Source organism: Erythranthe guttata, chromosome 14 (genome assembly GCF_056151865.1).
Source record: "Erythranthe guttata isolate IM_541 chromosome 14, IM_541, whole genome shotgun sequence".
Lineage (NCBI taxonomy): Eukaryota > Viridiplantae > Streptophyta > Magnoliopsida > Lamiales > Phrymaceae > Erythranthe > Erythranthe guttata.
The window spans coordinates 19,844,039-19,865,447 of NC_142546.1; the positions used below are offsets into that span (position 1 = coordinate 19,844,039).

General features: G+C 34.7%; 3 protein-coding genes across 5 annotated transcripts; all 3 read left to right on the forward strand.

Annotated features, from left to right (window-relative positions):
* Positions 1–1,027: 1,027 nt before the first annotated feature.
* LOC105950220 (Transducin/WD40 repeat-like superfamily protein) lies at positions 1,028–3,408 on the forward strand. 2 transcript variants are annotated; one of them, XM_012973565.2, is made up of 2 exons: positions 1,028–1,167; positions 1,417–3,408. In XM_012973565.2, the coding sequence occupies exon 2, from the start codon at positions 1,439–1,441 to the stop codon at positions 3,140–3,142; it is 1,704 nt and encodes a 567-aa protein (XP_012829019.2). In that variant the 5' UTR covers positions 1,028–1,167; positions 1,417–1,438; the 3' UTR covers positions 3,143–3,408. The 2 variants fall into 2 exon arrangements, with proteins under 2 accessions (XP_012829019.2, XP_088669682.1); XM_088813556.1 differs by having other exon boundaries at positions 1,043–1,167; positions 1,396–3,408.
* A 3,719-nt stretch (positions 3,409–7,127) lies between these two features.
* LOC105950238 (magnesium transporter MRS2-I) lies at positions 7,128–10,183 on the forward strand. The gene is made up of 11 exons (XM_012973585.2): positions 7,128–7,647; positions 7,760–7,789; positions 7,870–8,023; positions 8,109–8,230; positions 8,372–8,446; positions 8,889–9,134; positions 9,249–9,293; positions 9,462–9,506; positions 9,579–9,608; positions 9,713–9,832; positions 9,921–10,183. The coding sequence occupies exons 1-11, from the start codon at positions 7,399–7,401 to the stop codon at positions 10,005–10,007; spliced, it is 1,203 nt and encodes a 400-aa protein (XP_012829039.2). The 5' UTR covers positions 7,128–7,398; the 3' UTR covers positions 10,008–10,183.
* Positions 10,184–15,637: 5,454 nt separating this feature from the next.
* LOC105950248 (E3 ubiquitin protein ligase DRIP2) lies at positions 15,638–20,852 on the forward strand. 2 transcript variants are annotated; one of them, XM_012973598.2, is made up of 8 exons: positions 15,638–15,870; positions 16,023–16,274; positions 16,958–17,057; positions 18,210–18,528; positions 18,616–19,010; positions 19,129–19,182; positions 20,250–20,322; positions 20,504–20,852. In XM_012973598.2, the coding sequence occupies exons 2-8, from the start codon at positions 16,160–16,162 to the stop codon at positions 20,672–20,674; spliced, it is 1,227 nt and encodes a 408-aa protein (XP_012829052.1). In that variant the 5' UTR covers positions 15,638–15,870; positions 16,023–16,159; the 3' UTR covers positions 20,675–20,852. The 2 variants fall into 2 exon arrangements, with proteins under 2 accessions (XP_012829052.1, XP_012829053.1); XM_012973599.2 differs by having other exon boundaries at positions 15,692–15,906.
* Positions 20,853–21,409: the final 557 nt, after the last annotated feature.

The window sequence follows — 21,409 nt, forward strand, 5'->3', positions numbered from 1 at the left end:
ACCACATCCTTTGATTTCTATTTAACCCGAAAATATCCTTTATATAACTAATAAAAAATCACATTTATTTCTCATTTCTCTCTTTATCCTCACCCTTTTTTTTCCCGCCCCACCCCATCCCTTTTCTCTGTTTCTCCATTTTTTTTTTCCGGCAAATCTGAGTGTTAGGTGGCGCGCGGCGAAGTGTATGGTGGGAGGTTTATGAAGGTGGGTATGTTAGCAACGGCGGGTATGGCTGGGCTAGTTGAGGCAAATCTCTGGTTGTGGGGCTAGGTTATGAAAACGGCTATGATGGGTAGTTACGGATGGATGATGGTTAGGGTTCAAAGGCAAAGTTAGAGTTTTTAAATTGTGAGTACGACTATGGGCGACTACGATTACTATCGGTTTCTATGGATTACTACGATTACTACGAGTTCCTATGGGTGTCTGTAGGTGACTATGGCAGAAACAAAATCATAATTTTCAATATTATATATAAAAAAAAGGAAAAATAGATTTTTATAATACTGAAAATATACTAAAATGAAGAAAAAAAACCGTGTATTGCGTAAAAAAGAAATAATACCAAAATTATTAGACGCAAAATTAAAATGTATAATGCATATTTGTTTTTGATAAATTTTGTTTAAATATTACTTAGTGTAGATTTTATTTTTTTGTGTAGAAGCCATTTTGGAATGAATTTCATAAATAATATAAAACAAACGTTTAATTAAGCGCTTGTCATTTAGTTTTAATGAATTTTGTCACTATGAACCTATATCTTAAGACCCTTAAAAAATATTTTATTTTTGAAGATGTAATACGAGATCTAATCAAATGAAACAAATATTTTACTTACTAAATAATTAATTATCAGTAAAAAATTAATCCAATATATGTAGTCCTAAATTCTAATATAAAAATGATGAAAAAAAAAATGAACAATTGGAAATTAAGTGGGGCCGACGGAGTACGACCCATCTTGTTTTGAGGGCGGGTCGGATTCATTGGAAATGCCATTTAATATAAACCCGGCCCATTTAACATGTTATACCTCAGCATCAAAAATACAATTCCCTTAAACCCTAATTTCATCTTCCTCCGCCCATTCTCCTCCGTCCCCCGCCCGCTAACTTCTCCGCGCGAGGAAAATAAATTGAAAAATCTACAGTCACCGTCGTAGTAAGTTTTTCTCCATTCTATTGATTAAAGTTTGTTTTTTTTTCTTTTCTGCATTTTGGTAGTTTATTTAGCTTCTTGCTGCTAATTGTATCGTTTGTTTAAGTTTGGCACGCTTGCAAAATATTAATTTTCTATTTTAAACCCAGTCCACCGCCGCTTAACGGCGGAGGTGCGCGATCGTAAAATTTATTTCCTGACATCTGGTTTAGATTTTCGTTAATTGATTAGTTATCATCTTTATTTGGTTAGAGCATTTGGCGGAACAGCAAATATGAGCTTGATTTCTCAAAATGCCGTACCTAAGGAGCTCAAAAAGAAGAAGAGGGATTCGAAGAAAGACGAAATTGCCCCTGTTGGAGAAGGGCAGGAAGAGGCTGAAGATGGTGGCGCGGTTGTTGATTTGGAAGATGTAAAGAATCAGAAGAGAAAGAGAGTGCGGAAGGAGAAAGACGAGCAAATGGAAATCGAACGGGAGAAGGAAATGAAGAGGCTGGAGAATTCCTTATTCGGCTCCTTGTACGCACCACTCGAGTTCGGCAAGGTCGACGAAGAGGAATCTAGGGATGAGGTGGACAACACCGCTGCACTGTTCTTCACCGACAGGTCAGCAAATAGCGCGGTCTCCGTGTATGAAGAGGATGTGGATATGGGAGGTGAAAGTGACGAACTTGAGGCGGACAATCAGAGGAAGCCCGTGTGGGTTGACGAAGAAGAGGAGAAAGCTACCATAAACATAGCTAAAGTCAATAGATTGCGGAAGCTGAGGAAGGAGGAGGACGAAAGCGTAATTTCCGGCTCTGCGTACGTTTCAAGATTAAGAGCTCAGCATATCAAGATGAATCCAGGCACCGACTGGGCCCGCCCCGATGCCCATTCGAGAGATTATAACAGCTCTGATGAAGATTCAGACAAAGAAAGTGAAGTGGTTGTAGCCACTGGCTTTCAAGATGCTGAAGACATCCTCAGAACGAACGAAGACCTTGTCTTGAAAAGGAGTGCGAAATTATTACCGGGGCATCTTGAGTTTTCGAGGCTCGGTGATGCTAATTTGAAGGACCCTAGCAATGCTCCGGTTAACTCTGTCCAGTTCCATAAGAACGCGCAGTTGCTGCTCGTCGGTGGGTTGGATAGAACTTTGAGATTCTTTCAAGTTGACGGCAAAAAGAACGAAAAGATTCAGAGCATATTCCTCGAGGACTGCCCGATTCGAAAGGCTGCTTTTTTACCCGATGGTTCGCAGGCTATCGTAACAGGAAGGAGGAAGTTCGCTTACAGCTTTGACTTGGTCAAAGCACAGGTGGATAGAATAGGGCCACTTGCTGGGAGGGATGAGAAGAGCTTGGAATCTTTTGAAGTTAGTCCCGATTCTAAAACTATTGCGTTTCTTGGCAACGAAGGGCATATTTTATTGGTTTCGACAAAGACAAAGGAATTGATCGGAACGCTTAAAATGAATGGAAGTGTTAGATCGGTAGCGTTTACGAACGACGGGCAGCAATTGTTGAGCTCTGGTGGAGATGGGAAGATTTACCATTGGGATTTAAGGACAAGGTCTTGCTTCCACATAGGCACCGATGAAGGTTGTCTGAACGGTACGGCTCTTTGCACTTCCCCTGTCGGGAATTTATTTGCTGCTGGTTCGGACAGTGGGATCGTGAACATTTACAACAGGGACGAATTCTTGGGTGGGAAGAAGAAGCCGATCAAGGCGGTTGAGAACTTGACTACGAAAGTGGATTTTGTGAAATTTAACCACGATGCGCAGATTTTGGCCGTGAGTTCTCGCATGAAAAAGAATAGCTTGAAGCTGATTCATGTTCCGTCTTTCACCGTTTTCTCGAACTGGCCGCCGTCTAATCAGGCGTTGCATTATCCGAGCTGTATGGATTTCAGCCCTAACGGAGGTTTTATGGCGATGGGGAATGCTGCCGGGAAAGTGTTGTTGTACAAACTGCATCACTACCATCATGCCTAGTAAGTGTCTTGAGCCATTACCCGTGTGTTATCTCTTACGTTGGGCGGCAAATTTTGGTGACGGAATAATCATAGTTGTTGTTTACAATTGGTTTTTTTGGTCTATGAGGATTAAGGTTTATTTATTATATATGTATTGTTGATGTTGATTCTATTCACATGAATTTGGTTTGCGGAGAAATGGTTTTCGGTTTTGTTGATTTATAATGTTCGAGTGAAGAAACAAAGAAACATTAGTTATTTTATACCAAGTGTTGTTTCCGTCCATCTTCATCTTATGTTGTATCTTGCATCTGCAATTTAAAACAAGGGCAAATTATGGCCACCCATGAGTTCAAATTACGAAAACCCCCTTCATGTTTGGATAATTACAGCTGCCCCCCTCAACTATATTATCTTGCGAAAATACTCATGCAGAGGTAAATTTAGGGATGTTAAATCGGTAAAACCGAACTGAATATACGATTTGGTTCGGTAAATAACCAAATTACATAAATTTTATGTAAAAATATTTAAAAGAAGGGGGTGGTTGTAATTACCCAAACAAGAGCGATTTTTTCGTAATTTGGCCATACCTTAGGGGTGGCCGTAATTTGACCTTTAAAACAATACATGTATTGTTAATGTTGTTTCCGTGTGGCCTCAAATAATACAATGCCTGGTTATGTAAAAGGATATTGGATGTAAGAATTTCGATACTAGTAATTGGATTCGAACCTTCAAGAGACGACTACAGAATTGATTGTAGTTTGCTTTCGTTACCTTCTCCCTTCTTCTATGCTTGGTTAATGAAATTAAATAACGTAAAAATAATAGCAGCCAATCTGAAGAAGATGGAAATGATCTCATTTGCATAAGCAAAACTTGCATATAGATTCACTGAGGGGAAAAAAATTGGCAGCCGAAAAGTATCCATCCCGAAAGATTGTTGCTCTCGGCCCAAATGGCAGCCATGTTCCTTCTCTCGTCCACCAAAGCCATGGTGGCAGGGCTTGATAAATTGATAACCTTGCTTAGATAATAAATTTTTTCGGTCCCGACTCATGGACAACGTGCTAAATTAACAATTCTCTAAATTTACAAGATAATACATTCAAAATTTTTAAAAAGCCCCATATAATATATAAATTAATAATGCATAATAATAATTCTTAAATTAATAAACAATAATTTAACTATCACTTGTTTCTTGTTGAAGTTCAAATTACCATAAATTTCGTCCCTCACTTTTGTTAACATGGTTAGAACTTTTGGTATAGTTTTCTCATAAGTCAACAAAAATGTGTTCAATACCATTGTTGCTTTAAGAGCGTCCATTCGTGAAAGCGTTTTATAAAATAGTGCATTGAACTAACAGTACAATGAATAATATACACGTACAAATATTTAAAAAAAATGTATATAGAAAATAATAATAAAAATAATTTCATAAATTAATAATTATTAATTTATCGATAAGTTAATATTTCGTTAAATTAATGGAATTTTGATGGTCCCAAGACTCCCAACTGTATTAATTTATAGAGGTCTAACTGTAGTAGTACGTTATTTCAACTTGATTACAAGCAAGAACTTCCATGCATTCTGACGTGCAATCGAATATTTTTTGTTGATATCTTCATTTGATTTTATGGGCCCATCTGATATACACCATTAATATGAAATAGGGATAAGTTCACCCCTAAAATACTTTTTTTGAGATATTCTCTCAAGAGGCAAAAAAAATCTATGATGCAATTTTTGTCATAACTGCATTCAACATTTCCACCAACTGCATTTAACATTTTTCTTCTTCTTTTTCTTTTAAAAGAATTATTTAAAAAATGATAAAATATAATTTTAATTTTTTTTTTGTGATGTTTTTCTCCCGAAAAGTTTACTATTTTGAATATGACTATATATAATTATATATGACTATAGTCAATTATAGTCATATTCTTGCTTCATATATGGCTTTTACATTTTCAACTTAAAATTGTATATTTTCAATTATATAAGGTAACTCATTCATATTTAACAAATTAATAAAAAAAGAAGATTATTATTTATGAAATATTCAATCTACATTCACGAAAAACAAATCATAATTTGAATCTTTATGTTGCAGGTCAACTTGTATTCTCACAATATATCCAAAATATTACATGTGTAAATTCTTCAACTAAAACAACCACCAGCATCACTGTACATTAAAAAAATATTACATATCTTATATATGACTATACATGACTACATAGCTGATTCTCCCTAATTGGCATGTTGTTGCCCATCTTCCTCAACATCGACGTTTTTTGCTGCAACTGAATTTTACACCAAAAAATACCAAAAACAGACTAAGATCGAGAGGAGATAGAGGAATAGAGAGAAAGATACTTTAACCTCAGAATTCGGCGGCTAAGGACTCAAAAACGATTGATCAAACCACAAACACACAAAAATTGAAACAAATAAAAAGGTACCCAAGAAATAAATATTCTGTTATGTTGGTCTCAGATCTCGACCTCTTCTTCGACCTCTTCATCGACTTCTTTTTTTTTTCTCCGCCGATGGCCGCCTTCTTTTTTGCTGCTTTGGAGCCATTTTTTGCCGCTAGAATTTGGCAAGAGAGTTTTAGAGAGAGGGAGAGATGAAGAAAGATAAAGAAAGAGAGAGATGTAATGGCGTGGATGGAAGAGGAAGAGATAAGGTTAGGGGGTCATGGCAACTAAAAGGCAAAACAAGTACTTTAAGTTGCCTAGAGAAGCCTCACTAATTAAGAATTTGAATTTGAATTTTTAACTATGGGAAAAAAAAATATTGAACCTCCTCGAATATATATTTTCAAAACAAAAGAGAATTCCTTTTCTCATTAGTGCATAAAGAGCCTATTAAGAGCTTAACCAGCGGCCAGGCCTAAACCAGTCCAACGGCCCAACCTAACAATAAAGGGCATTTTCGGTAATACAAGGAAAGAAAGGCTTCCTCTCACTAAGAAATTGGTCATTGAGCTTGTGTAAAAAACGTGCCATTATATTGCATGTTGGCAATTGGCATACCCAAATAAATTAAAATTTTATATATAGCATATAGTAAGCTTAGTGGCAGTTAATTTATCAAAAAAGAAAAAAAAGCTTAGTGGCAGTTATTTCAAACGTGGCATTCACTCTGCGTCCCACGTAACTGTTGTGCTGGTAAGTGGTAATATTATATACATATAGAAAATTAGATGTTACACTTGCTCACTTGGTTACACATTCATAACATGTATGTGTTTTTAGTGAATAGTTATTTAATTAAATTTACTGTTCAAATTCACTATGTGTAAATAACCAGGTGCAACATTGAACTTTTCGTTTATTATATAAGTATAGATGGATTGAATCAGCTAGTTAAATTTGGAATTTTAACCCGCTCGAGTTTTTCTCAATTGTTCATGAGCTCTCGAGCAGGCTTGCAAACTTTTTTACTACAGATATATATAATATTTAAAAAAAAAAAAAAAAAGTTTAGTTGCCTTCCAAAAAAAAGAAAAAAAGAGTTTACACGTTTAATTTAATATATTGATTTTTGAAACAAGCCTTATTTAAATATATATATTTTTTTTTTGACAAGAATAAACAAGCCTTTTCTAATGAACATATAAAGATACTACTATATTGAATTTAGAAATAGAAAAACCCGCAAGGGTGGCCTAGCGGTTGGAGCAAGGGAGCTTGGGTCAATTGACCCAAGTTCGAATCCCCTTGTCAACGGTCGCTAGGTCGAGCTTGTCACACATGGTTAGCCTAGTGTGGTTTACATCTCTCGTATGGTTTGCAAGCTATTATACGAGAGTGTAGGTTTACCCAGTGCACCTATATGGTTGGCTGCGGGTTCCTGCATTACCAAAAAAAAAAAAAAAAAGAATTTAGAAATAGAAAGAAGACAAACAAACATTATAAGAGAGAAACTGCCACCTCCACTACTACTACTAATACTACATCCATGCATATGATATGAGCAATTCCATCAAATTCAATGGTCCCTCCACCACCTCACACATATCTAATCACTTCCCATTTTCTGATTTCATCACACATCAATTATTCAATTCTTCCACCCTATTTTACCTAAAACACCCAATTATACAAATCAATCCCTACTACCGCCAAAATATCCCCCTGTTTTCAACTTCCTGTATCTTCACTTTACACACACACACACACACACACACACTAGCCATGGATTTCTGAGTTGTTTGAATTTTTTGAAGGAAATTAATTAATTGAAAAAAAAAAAATGGGCGAGGAAGATGGATTTATTATTACTGCGGAAACTCAAATGTCGGCGGTGAAGAAAAAAGCAGCGATTTCGAGGAGCTGGATTTTGCTAGGGCGCAGCGGAGAAGGTGTAGTACTCGATTTGGATAAGTTTGAAATAATGAATAGGGTTCCAATTAATGCCAGAGATCTTCGAATTCTCGACCCTCTCCTTTCTTACCCTTCTGCTATTCTCGGCAGAGATAAGGCCATCGTCCTCAATTTAGAGGTGGTAATTATTAATTATTCACCTTTTTTTTTTTTTTTTTTTTTTTTTTAATTTTAATTTTAATTTTAATGGGGCTCTGTGATTATTATCTTAATCATTTCGATAATTGCAGCATATCAAGGCGGTTATAACAACAGATGAGGTCAGATTTATTTTTTTCGAATTAAATCATTTAATTTAATTTAATTAATTTGGTGTGGTTTATGAATTATGATGAAATAGGTATTACTGAGGGATCCACTTGATGAAAATGTAATGCCGATTGTTGAAGAACTGCAAAGACGGTTGCCTTTGGCCGGCGGCGGAGGCGGTGAAGCGGAAGACGATGAGTTGCCCCAAGCTCGTAATAATGGAGTTGGGATTAGTGAACATAATGGTATTACTATTATTATTTTATTTTATTTTTGAGTTATTAGTAGTGTGTGTTGCTAATTATTGTGTGGTGATCAAATTGTGAGAAGAGTTCCCGTTTGAATTCCGAGCGCTAGAAGTAGCGTTAGAAGGTGTTTGTAGTAGTCTCGATGCACAAACTCGAGAGTTGGAAGTTGCTGCTTATCCTGCTTTGGATGACCTTACTGCTAAGGTAATCGAAATCTTCAAATTCTTGTAATAAGCTTGTCTAGTACTAATTGGTAATCCGATTTATAATGATAATTACTCCATCAGATTTTTATTTTTATCGGTCATATGAACGGACACTTGTTATGATTGGATGTATATGCAGACTACCAGTGGCAACTTGGATCGTGTGCGTAAAATGAAGAGTTCTATGTCAAGATTGACGAGTCGGGTTCAGAAAGTATGCTCGTCTTTTTCTTTTTCTTTTTTTTTTTTTTTACCTTTTGTGTATTGTTAATGGAAGTACATGCTGATGAACTAGGCAATGAAATTAACTATTAAGAGTGAAAATAATTTATTGACTAAATGAATTGTTAGTGTAACAATCTTAAATTGGAAACATGCAAACTTTTTCCATTGGTATCTTTTAAATTGACTTTATTGCAAAAGTACCCTTGTGTTTTATTGAATTGCTAAAAAACCCCTATTATTTAAATTTTTAAGCAATTAGTACCCTTGTTTAGGGGGTTGTGTGCTAAAAAAAAGTTTAATCCATAGGGGGTTTTGCCAATAAAACAACATAGGGTAGTTTCTTAGCAATTTGATATAATACAGGGGCACTATTTGCAATAAACCCTCTTTTAATTATATGTTACAAAAATAAAAGACTTGTACATTTCCAGGTAAGGGATGAAATAGAGCAACTTCTTGATGACGACGATGACATGGCGGAACTTTATCTATCAAGAAAATCTGCCACATCAGCTTCCGGTTCCAGTGATTACGGACATGGTAACTGGCATTTCGCAGCAGATGATGATGAATCTCGGACGACAATCTCGAAAATATCTAGAAGTAGCAGCAGGGCAAGTGCGTTAACCACTTCCCAAGAGGAGAATAATGTCGAGGAACTCGAAATGCTGCTTGAGGTTTTTTCCGTTACTCGAAGAATTAATATTATATTGGAAGTATTTTTCATTTCTTGGTATTTTTCTTTCAATACAATATTAATATTTAATATTATGTTATGTTATGATTTGCAGGCGTACTTTATGCAAATAGAAAGCACGATGAATAAGTTGACCACGGTATATATGCCAATGCATTAGCTTTAATTTGGTTACAATTTTGTGTAGTAGTTTTGAATTTATCGAAATAGAGAAATTACAACAAGTATATTTAATTTTCCTTAATAGTATTGAAAAACAAATAGAGAATTTAGATTTCCTTTTGTTATTCATTTTCTTCGTTTTCAGCTGCGAGAATACATTGACGACACAGAGGATTATATCAATATTCAGGTAATACCAGAAAACTAATTTATTAAATGTATTATATTTCTTGTATGACAAAGTTGTCTTCTTCGTTTGCAGTTGGACAATCATAGGAATCAACTGATTCAGGTGTCACAAAAATTAAATATATATACATTAATTATTGGATTTATTTCCTATCAATCTTCTAGAATTTAATCATCCCTTTAATTTATTTATTTAATCTCGTGCAGCTTGAGCTATTTCTAAGTTCCGGCACGGTTTGTTTGTCCGTGTATTCATTAGTTGCCGCAATTTTCGGGATGAACATTCCATATCCATGGAGGGAAAGCCATGGCCACCTATTTAAATGGGTATGCATACATTATAAATACGCATCTTAAAACTTCGGTTTTTCTTCGATATAATTTATTAATATGCTTGTGAACTCTCGTTATTTAGGTGGTGATGCTTACAGTACTGGCTTCTGGATCGATTTTTATGTCGATAATTTCGTATGCTCGGCACAAAGGTCTCGTTGGTTCTTGATATAATTTATTCGACGTGTACTTACCGCGTGTATGTTTGTATCTAGTTTAGTTTTGTCTTGATTTGGCAATGTTTGTTGTGAGTGTTGGTTAATATTAGCACTGAAAAAATCAATGTATGTTATTTTTTGTTTACTAAAATATTGAATTTTATTGAATTAATTGATTGATTTGCAATAGTTGTTGTAGTAACATAGGATTTAAGAATTCTGGTACACCTACCTAACACAGTGTCTGAAAATAATAGTGTGGACAGAATGAAGAAACCTTTTGACGTATCCAAGTATTGTCCTTGCCTTTGACTTTTGACTCAGCTAGGCATGCGCCATTCACCAACATTTTTATGATTTTTAATGTTTGTATTGCTGAATTTTCTCAAGTACTTTTTTCTTTGATGGGAAAATATAATTATAGGGGGAGAGGGTCACACCCTCCAAAGAATCCAAAGTTCAAGGCGAAGCAATACCGTAAGCTAGTTTATATATTGGCATATTGTCTTACAAAAGAAAGTGAAGAACCTCAGCCATTAAGTGCATCGATCATTGGGAGACAATCACCCTCAATAATAATGTCAGGCAATCTGAAGCTTAACGTCATAAGAGTAGCTTGTAAAACGGCCCAAGCTTCCCCCTCGGCAGGTAACATTCAGCCAAGATGTCAAAAATTCTGCCACCACACACTTTGACCTTGTAAATCTCTAGCAACCATAGATGTGTAATAGTAATCATTACCTCGTGGAAAAGCTGCGTCAACGTTAACTTTGGTGGAGATCACAAGATATCTTGTCATAATGCTGAGCTAACCGAACTAGCTTCAATCAATAGATCTCTTGAACCACCAGCAACAATCGATAATGCTTGTATGAAATCACCACCAAACAAAACCATTTTTCCACCAAAGAAAAACAGACTATAGCATAAATCAAACATCAAGAATTCAAACACCTCAACAGTATGTCGATTGCCATCGTTGTTTTATCCCATATAATATGTTTTGCCTTTTGTATCATTCTAGCTAGGGTGGCTTGTTTAATGACCTTATCGTAGTCACACCATCAACATCGAATGGTAATTTGAATCTTGAATGCGTTGTTCGACAATCCGGCAACAACGATGCAACCACACCTAAAAGTGCAACAACCAAGGTTATATCTCCTTATGAAAGCAACTGTCAGTACAATTATGTCTTGCCAGTACCATCAATATCATCAAGAAAAAAAAATACCCCATAACTTCTAGTATCAAGTTTAAGCACATTTTGATCAAATACATAATGTTTTTAGTGCTCACAAAGTCTATAAAGATCATATCATCCGTTATAACTTTTAGATAGAATTCATATATTTAGTCCATGTTGGATTTGTCATCTTCACATGGATTGTAGAAAAAACAAATTGAAAAAACATAATAGATTTATCCATTGAGTTAAGCACCAAATCAATGACAAAAATTTCCCTAAGCACCACAGTTTTCGTCAACACTCCTTCACGAGCAAAGTCTTCAAACATTGAAGAGCAATACTTGTCGGGCAGTATTTGAACATCAATAGTGATGTCGTAAACAATAAGTAATGCAAATAGCACACACACGTAATAAGGGGCATAAAACAAAGAGGCCTTTGCCAAAATAGCATCCACATATTTATCAGATTGCTAAGAACATCTAGCAGCCTCACTAAATGTAACATATTTGCTTCCATCGACAACCGTTAAATACTCAAAAGAAGTTGAGCAACATGCATTAACTAAAATCAAACTCACTCAATATATCGCACGCCTTCAAACAAGCTAATCGTACGAGGTCAACCAAACAAAACTTCCATTTTTTATTCATCATTGTTTTTTGAGGTAAAAAAATCTATAAACATAGTGTTGTTGGTCAAAGGGTTATCAAAAATCTGCCTCAACGACTGTTGTATACCAAAAGCAACGGCTAATGATTCGGTAAATGTACATGCACTATGATAACTGCACACAACATCTCGCTCGTTAAGAAATCATATTTTTTCCAGTGAGCCTCACACGCACATATATAACCAACGACCTTATTGATATGCATGTATTTCATCGCGTTCATATAATGATGCATGAGAAAAAAACATTATATTGTCATGACGCATGTAAATATATTTGTACAAGTGCTTGACAAATTTAATATCGACACATATTTCTGCATTAATATGATGGTTTAATTTGGCCAATAGAAACATTCAGTAAGACAGAACAAATCTATTACTGAGAAACACATTTGTAACAACAACCTTATGACAGTCTCATTTCTTTTGTATGGTTCTTACATTTACTGTCATGCGTGCGCACACTCTTAGAATTTGAGTCGCCACAAGGGCCATGTATCATATGTATAACTACATATGCACATATGAATGGATGTGAATTATTAGGAAGCTCAACCAAAATAATCTGACCATAAACCCCTGAAATATAATCTTATGTGGTCTTCCAAAATAATAACCAAATGAAAATAAGGAAGACCTTGCTTTTGGTACTAAACTGCATAAACATACACTGTAACAACATTAAAAAAATATTAATTAGAATATCATGCTTAAGCTCCTAAAGCTTCAACTGAAAACCTGAGCAATTAAGTATATGTCCGCAAATATGTCTTCAGTTTTTTATCCAAGCATTAACAAAGATGTGATTTCTTCCCACGCGGGATTGGACATCATGGTTAAGAAGATATCAAGTTTTCCATATTTTTTTGACAAGAGCCATAGCGTTGACATGTCATTTTTGCAAATCTTTGTGATCGCCGACAAAAGAAATCAGAAGAACAACTCGTTTCCCAATATCATAGGTTCAACCACACCATCAACTTAAAGATTATCATACAACGATTAGGTTCATTATTCGTTCTGAATTTTTTCTGACCTATAATAATCTGACATTTATTTTAACGTACATATCGGTTGTCAATTGTTTTCCAGTATGCCAACATGCAACAAGTAGAAATAATTATTATTGTGCATTTGAAGTTTGTAACAATAATATGTTTTGCATGAAACATTGTAACAATTGCTCATGTTTTCCAGAAGCATTGTAAATAAAAAATATCCATTCAAGTAAATAAGGAAAATAATAAAAGAAATATACAACAGAATAAACACCAACCTTATTCTTCAATCCAAAGTAATTCATCGGCTTAGTGCACGTGATTTGTAGCAACTGTATCATGGCCCACACAAACAACCTTCCCTCTATTTTGGCACATTTTTGTGGGCGCACCAACTTTGTAATTTGTGCATGCCATCCGAGCTCCCCAAAAGAAAACAACTTAAGATATTGTAATGGATCACAACTATCGCAATAGTAGTTTATTTTACGATTGTGATCGTATACGGTGAACAATTGTATACCACGCTCCAATCCACCAGACTTTTCATCCTCATTTTTCCATACAATATCAAAGATGTCTTAGAGCAAGAGAAATCGATGTATATAGTAATATTCAAATTGTGGATCTCTTCGTCGTTGAGGTAGTAGACTTGAAGGCATCAACAGTGATTGATAAAATGGCTAATATTGTGTTTGATGTCGAGGTTCTACGCAGAGTCATTGACCAATTTGAGGGTTCACCTGATGAACACCCTACATTGAATCTGTACCAATTGATAGCAAACAAAAAAAAAACGTGCACCACAAGTCAAGGTGGACCCTGACATATTGCAATGCCATCCACGCATTGATTGCAATTGCGGTAGTAAATCGAATGGATAGATGCACAATTTAAAAGTCTTTGGATTGGACATAATAATTTCGATAGCTAAAATTATTTGAAGACTTTAAGTTAAGTGTTTATTAGGAGGCAACCCAATTTATTTTCTTTTAATTATTTTTATTTTATATTAGTAGTTTGTGTGTTTATCTATGTGTGGTGTGTTGATTTTTTTGAATGAGTGTTGGTGCGACTGCGGACGATAATGCATTCTTGGGATGGTTCGACATCGAAATCTCTTAGTTATTGAATATGGAAGCTGAACATACCACGTGTTGGTCAACTAGCGAAATGACCACACAAGACTTACATCGTGGAAGATTTGAAAAATGTGGGCAATGTTTGGATGCGTTTTATTTTGGTTTATCTTGGGGAAAGATGTTCTAGGGGAAAAATTTGAGAATAAAATTAATATTTATTTATATTTTGGGAGGAGAAAAAAAAATATTGTAGCAGTCACTATATCTTTGTGTTAGAAAGATGTATTTTATAAGAACATGAAAAATAAAACGATGTTTGTTTGTTTTTCAGCGAATACACTTTTAATTTTAATTTTATTGTAGTAATCAAGTCATGTTTGATGGAAATACACTTTTAGAATTATTTTAAATAAATATTTTAAAGATCTTGACGACAAAGATTCATTTTGGTGTGGAGTTAGTCCCCAGTAGCATGAAACTCCCAAGGGTTGGAGCATGCCTTGAGCCTAAAGTGGAAGCAGAGTGCTGGTTTTCTCTAGGCTAACAATGATGTCTTTGCGTAGGAGACGGAAGATCTAGAGGGTATTGCCGAAAAACGCTATACATTATCTCGACATCAACCCAACACCCAAATCGATAAAATAGAAGAACGGTGCATTTGTGCTCAAAAGGAACAAGTTTATCAAAATTTGAAGTAGATAAATTCCTATCAGCATGGCATATACCGATATACGTCATGTGCGATATCCTCATAAAAATCAACTATGTTTCCTTATAGTCGATTTATTATTTCTAAGAACTAATATTTTGTTCAACTATAGAATTATGATAGTCGATTAATACGTAACATCGTAGTTGATTTACATTCAGTTTAATCCAAAATTTTATGAAAACCAAATTAGGGGTTATCACTAATTTCCTCATAAGATTGGACCTATCTCAGTGCAATTTCAAAATCAAGTTCTTTTTTCACTAATTTTGCCTATGGTTAAAAATCGAATTGAGTTGCTATAATATTCACAAAATACCCTTTATTCTTCGGCAATAACAGCAAATATATCGTCCATCCGCAAAGAATTGGAAATTAAATTATATTAATATAATATTGGCTATCTTTGCAGCAAGTATAAATCCAAATTTGTCGTGCAGTAGAACAGGATTGAATCAAATTAATTACTAGATTTAATACTAATTTTGTTCCAATTTTGTTTTTGGATACTAAAAATTGGAATAAAAAAATATCGTAATATTGTAATTTTCATATCGAAATTGGTCGGAAAAAAAAAAAAAAACCATTTTATTATTCACATATAACATAAAATGCATAAGAATATTGATTCTAAAAGTGTAATTTCAAAAAAGAATTGGAATTTCGAAATTATTATTAAAAATTAAAATCGAAAATTTTAGAAAAAATCCTATTCTGCCCAAAAAAGTTTGAAAAAAGAAAATCAGAAATTGTAATGAAAAATTGTGGAAATAAAAACAAAATGATCATATCGGAATTGATGAAATTCGGAAATTTATTCCAATTTTCAACCATAATAAACTCAATTAATCTAATTTAATTAAATAAATTAATAATTGAAATAATTAAAATGCTATTTAAATTTGAACAAACCATACCCTAATTAAAGTTTGAAATGTAAATATTAACCATCGGTTACAGCTCTCGGAAATTTCAAAACTATCCAGATATAGTAGAGTACAATATTATTATTATAAAGTCATTTTTCTTTTGGGTTTCATTCATTCTGCTTTGTAACAACGAAGACCCTCTCTCTCTCTCTCTCTCTCTCTCCTCTTTCTCTCTCTAGATTTCGACACCCAAATCCCCTCCAACGCACACCAAAACACACACACACTCGCACAGATCACCCACAAGGCGCCACCCTCTCTTCCCCCAAATCACCTCTCCCCAGATTCAAAGGTGCTCGCAGCTATAAATCCCTAGCAAATCTCCGGTGTATTCTTCGCCGCAACTTCTAACTCCGTTTTTTTTTTGTTTAATTTGCGGGGGAGCTCTGTGTAAAACGCCTCCGCGGTAGTAATTGTGGGGTTTTGTTTATGGGTTTAATGCAGATACAGTGGATGAAGAAGGAATGGACGTAAATCACACCACCATCAATTCTGTGCTGGAGCTAGCATGCACCGCGTAAGATACGTGGCGAATAGTTTTGATTTCTCCAGTCGATTTTAGGTGAATCGGAGATAATTAGATGTCGCACCAGACGGTGAAGGTGCGGCGGGAGGCGGTGGTGCCATGCATGACATGCCTTCTCTGCCACAAGCTCCTCCGCGATGCCACCACTATAATTGAGTGCCTCCACACTTGTCAGTACTCCTCCTTCACTCGTCCTGCCCTAATTTTGTCCTCGATTCGTGAATACGCCTGTTAAATTCGTTGTGTGGGTTATTCGTAATTTTGATTTTATGGGCGTTTGTTTTTTTTGTCGATTTTATGCTCCGTAGGTTGCCAGTTGGCCGATGTGTTTGTGTGGACTGGATTTTTTTTAATTGAAAATTTTGACCTCACTCAGGTGTTTGATAAAAGTGTACTGCTGTATTGTAAAGGAAACACGTTGGTTAATTGGCTGAAAGAGGATATTTGGCACTGCTTGCTTATCTTGTCTTGTTTACTATAAATGAATTAGTTTGACTATTTGCTTCTAAAAGTCAACTCTGGCCCACACTCACTGATTCATATTGTTGAAACATGGGGCTGATCAATCTTGATAGTGGGTCGTGTGTTCTTTTTTCCCATTGTGATGTTATGTTGAACTTAACTTAATAATATTGCTTAAGTTTCTTGATAGCATAGACTTTGTTACTGATTTAGTATATGCTTTATGCCAATACTACTTCGTTTCTTTTGGCGTTTTTTTTTTTTTTGGTTTCTGTTCTCATTTGACCTTGTCATATTCATCGATTTTCCTTGGACTAATCGGTTTTAGTATGTATGTTTTTCTCATAGTTTGAAGTCTGTTTTTTTTTTTGTTTGTATGTATGTTATATAGTTTGCAGAAAGTGCATATACTACAAGCTTTCGGATGAGGAAATGGAGTGTTGTCCAATATGCAATATAAATTTGGGATGTGCTCCAGTTGAGAAGTTGAGGTCAGATTAACTTGCAGCTTATATCTCCTTTGGTTTCTTTTAACTTGGTTTAGTTATTATTTCTCTTTTTATAACTTATACATGCAGACTCACAAACTTGCGTATGCACTTGTTTGTGCTGTCTTATAATCCTTTCTTGATGTGATAACATAGAATGAATGTCTAACAGTGAATGCAAACGAGGTTTTATGCATATAAACTATCTCCTTGTGTTATTTTTACCTTTTGTCACCTCTGCTTTAGCATTATATGTCACAGTGTTTTTCTAGTTTTTTTCTAGTTATTCAGGGAAATTTCTAGGTTTATGCGGTAATATACGCAATTTTATAGAAAAATATCGAAAATATTTGCTACGTTTGGTTTTGTTTTTGTGCTTTAGAGGATAATATTTTGGGAAAACGTATACGGTAATGTGCTGTCATTTTTCTTTTTATTTTAATGGTTTTATTTGAAAAAGAAGCTGTATTCGTTTATCACTGGCGTCTGATAAAGATTTTATCTGATTAATTGTATCACATCGTCAGTTTCTATAGTTTTGCTTTTATATCTATGTGAAATTTCGATTCCATTATAATAAATAGAAATATATGCATAGCTACAATTAGGAATTTAGGATATTTTGACATTGCTTTAAGAAAAGAGGAAACCTGTTTTCGAGAGAAAAAAACTATCAAATGTTAGGTTTTATGTACAATGTGCTTTGGTTATCGTATGTGCTCTTTACCTGACATCCTTTATCTCAACTTCAGTTTTAACTCAACTCATAGGATTGTTAACTTTGAGAAGTTTCTCATAGTAAAAGAATAGAAAAATGGTTGACTCGTACTGAGAACAAAATGTGTTCTAGCAATTGCAATATTTCATACTATAACGATCGTTGCTAAACGCTCGTGTACAGCAGTTACGCTTAAGGTAAGATCTGTAAACCCATATAGAGGTAGGTTGGAAATTGGAATAGATAAGTAAGCATTCGAACGAATTGTTTCAGAAACAATCTTTTCTTTTCGTATATGTTTCTCTTGTTTCTCAAGAAACTTACATCATTAAATGTCTTTGATGACCTCATATTTGCTCGACCAATCGTATTTGCTCTACTTTTGGTGGGCAATTGTTTTTTTTTTCTTAGAGATTTGATGGATATTTTTTAACCAGGCCGGATCATAATCTACAAGACGTAAGAGCAAAAATATTTCCTCATAGGAGAATAAAAGTGAAGGCCCCTAATTCTGCAACACCCGTTATGTTGCCAGCTAAGCGAAAAGAAAGATCGCTCTCATCTTTGGTGGTTAGTACACCGAGAGTTACAGCACAGACTGGCATGACTGGTCGAAGATCCAAATCCATTGCAAGAAAAGCTTCAAAGGGTTCAAATTTTACCATCGAAAAACCCGTGACAAACACCATTGGAGACCACCTTGAAAGCTTTAGCTCACAGGAGAAGTTAAACAAACTTTCTCAAAATGTGAAACAGGTATGTATGATTGTGGGCTATAACAACTTCGTGTTCCTATGTTAAAAATACCAATCTTTAATTGTTACTGATTATTATTATTCGCAGAATTCTGCTGTGGGCGAGCCATCTATGCATTCTGAGAATTACGAAGGAAAAGTCGATTTGTGGAAACCTTTAACTTGTTTGGTCGAAGCAGCGAATGGGAGCAAGTCTTCTAAATCTGAAGAACAGCGTACATTTGACAATGAGGAGGGTCTTCTCAGGAAAACAAAAAATAAGGAACTTAGGAAGAAGGCAAAGGTTAAAGATGAGAAGAATTTTAGTGACCATAATACCCCTCTAGAATCTGATAAGCCTAAAAAGATGCGCAAAATACGTCACAAGGTGCAAAATTTTGGTGAAATGAGGGTTTCGCCACAGGTGATGCTCGATGCTGCTAGTGCTAAATCTGAGAGAAGGAATTATCCAATTTGGTTCTCCTTAGTGGCCTCTAATGAACCGTAAGAAGTTTACGTCAATTCTTACGTGTATTTTTCTCTGTTTTTAAACGAACGAAAAATAGTTAATTTTTTTACTACTTCTTTGGTTTATCTCTAATTTTGCGTGATATGTTTTCAGGGAAGGAGATGCACCACCCTTGCCTCAGATCTCGGCAAGTTACTTGAGAATAAAGTTAGTTCTCCTTCGCTTTTGTCTTTCTAATTTTTGAATGGTCGTTTCGCTTTTTGGGATTTTATTGGTTTTGCATGAAATGTGGAAACATCTTTGCTTTAGTGCTAAAAATTTGTGTATTCAGTCGGGTATATAGAAATCAGTAAAAGGGTCTTGTAATGGAAAATGCGATAATTGTTACTTACTAAGATTTTTATTTCTATTTGTTAACAGTACTAATGTGGTTCTGACTGTTGATATTTCTAGCTAGTATTTTTCTCCTAAGTAACCAATCAATTTGCTTTTTTCTTCTGTTGAAAGCTCTAATCAGATTTGTCTCTCGATAAGCAGCTGCTTTGTCATCAAATGCAGTTCCGTTCTAACAAGATTAGCAAAAAGTCAGCAGTAATAGAGAGATTAACCATTGAACCCTTTTTTTATTAGCTTATGACTGCATGAAAGACTTAGAGAAATGTATTTAAGCAGATATACTTTTGCTTTGCTGAATTCTTTTGAGCTTGGAATCAGAAGCCCGAGATTTTGCCCGTGTGTCTTATAAGTTATAAACCCCATGAACAAACTTCTGTTTTCATGCATTATTGATTTTACGATTATACGTAATTAAATATCTTGGTTAATAACAGGGTGGTAGTACTAGTTCAAGTTGCATATGTCTGATACCCGTATAAAAGCTCTGTAACCTGCCTTAACTTTTCATTTTGGGACAAAATTATGTCCTCGTTTTTCCTATACTCCTTTCTCATTGATCCTCTTAGTTCAGGTCTCGTTTTATGTTTGAATCAATGCATAACTATTTGGTAAAATGATGCGTTAAAAAACTTGAGTTGATAATCATTGATCCGTTTAAATATTTTATCCCAAGTCTCGAGAGGTATTATGAATTAATTTTGCATGACGAAGAAATTGTAATTTACACTTTTAATTGAACTTGTCATTCTCTCCTTCGGCACCAGACTTCAGTAGCATAATAAAGCTCGATTTTTAGACTTGCATGCTGCATATTTCACAAGAACCTCTTTTTTTTTTGTTATCAATTACGCTAATCTATATGACTTTGTTCTTTACAGGGATGGGACAATACCAGTTTCTTTTATTCAAAAGTACCTTAAGAGGAAGTTAGATCTGCCTAACGAAGTCGAGGTAACCACCTCATTCTCGTTCGTCTGCGTAATAGTTAAAAAAAAAAATAACTTTTCTTTGATATAATTAATTATATCTTTATATATGCAGCTTCTTCAGAGAACAATCCATGGTTGTATCTGTAGCAACAATAACTCAATAATAAGCTTACGTGATAATAATTTGGTCGATGATTTGTTAGGTTGACATAAAATGCATGGGGCAGACGGTGGTCCCCACATTGACCCTGAACAATCTAGTTGACCTTTGGCTTCAAACAACTTCTACCGACAGAGTGTCCGCCACTATCGGCTCTTCTGCCAAGGACTTTGTCATGGTGCTCGGTTATGCTCGCAGACTTCCAAATTCTTGAACGCAATTTCTATTCTGTTTTTTTTTTTTTTTTTGAATTTTTTTCCATTTCCAGTTTATTATATAAAAAGTTTGCATGAGAGTTGATCTTCGAATTCGTGGAAGTGTTGTAACAATATATGTAACTTATGATGTTTGGGAGCACAATCCTAAGAGTTCCGTTGATGTTTTCTTTCTTATATGATGTTTGTTTTCTCTTGATTATAGCCTATATATATATATATATATATATATATATATATATATGCTTGATTGAATAACGTGTCTGTATTGTTGTTTGGGTAAACATTTTTTCACTCTCATGAGAGAACTCGTGTCAGCAAATATTTACTGATTCGAGTTTTCAGAAGTATCGGTTTATTGATTCATATTTGATCTCACCAAAGTTGGTTGTCCCGACTTTTGGACTCTTATCATAACACTAATTTTCTCGGTTATTTTTATGCTACGGCCGATGAAGATTACACACTGTGAATTTTTATTATTGATCCACGCACACTAATATGCATGTGTGAGTGTTTATGTATAAATGAATGATAAAAATTTCCCGATTTAGCATAGTATAGATCAGTTTTACTATACTTTGACTAAAGAGAATTATGACAAAGAAATATGTAAGTTATAACAATAGAAATATATACATTTGAATATTATAAATACTAGTCGGGAATTAGTTTGATAGACGCTATCGAATTGGCAAATAAGAGTGGAACTAAATATGCGTGTAAACGAACAA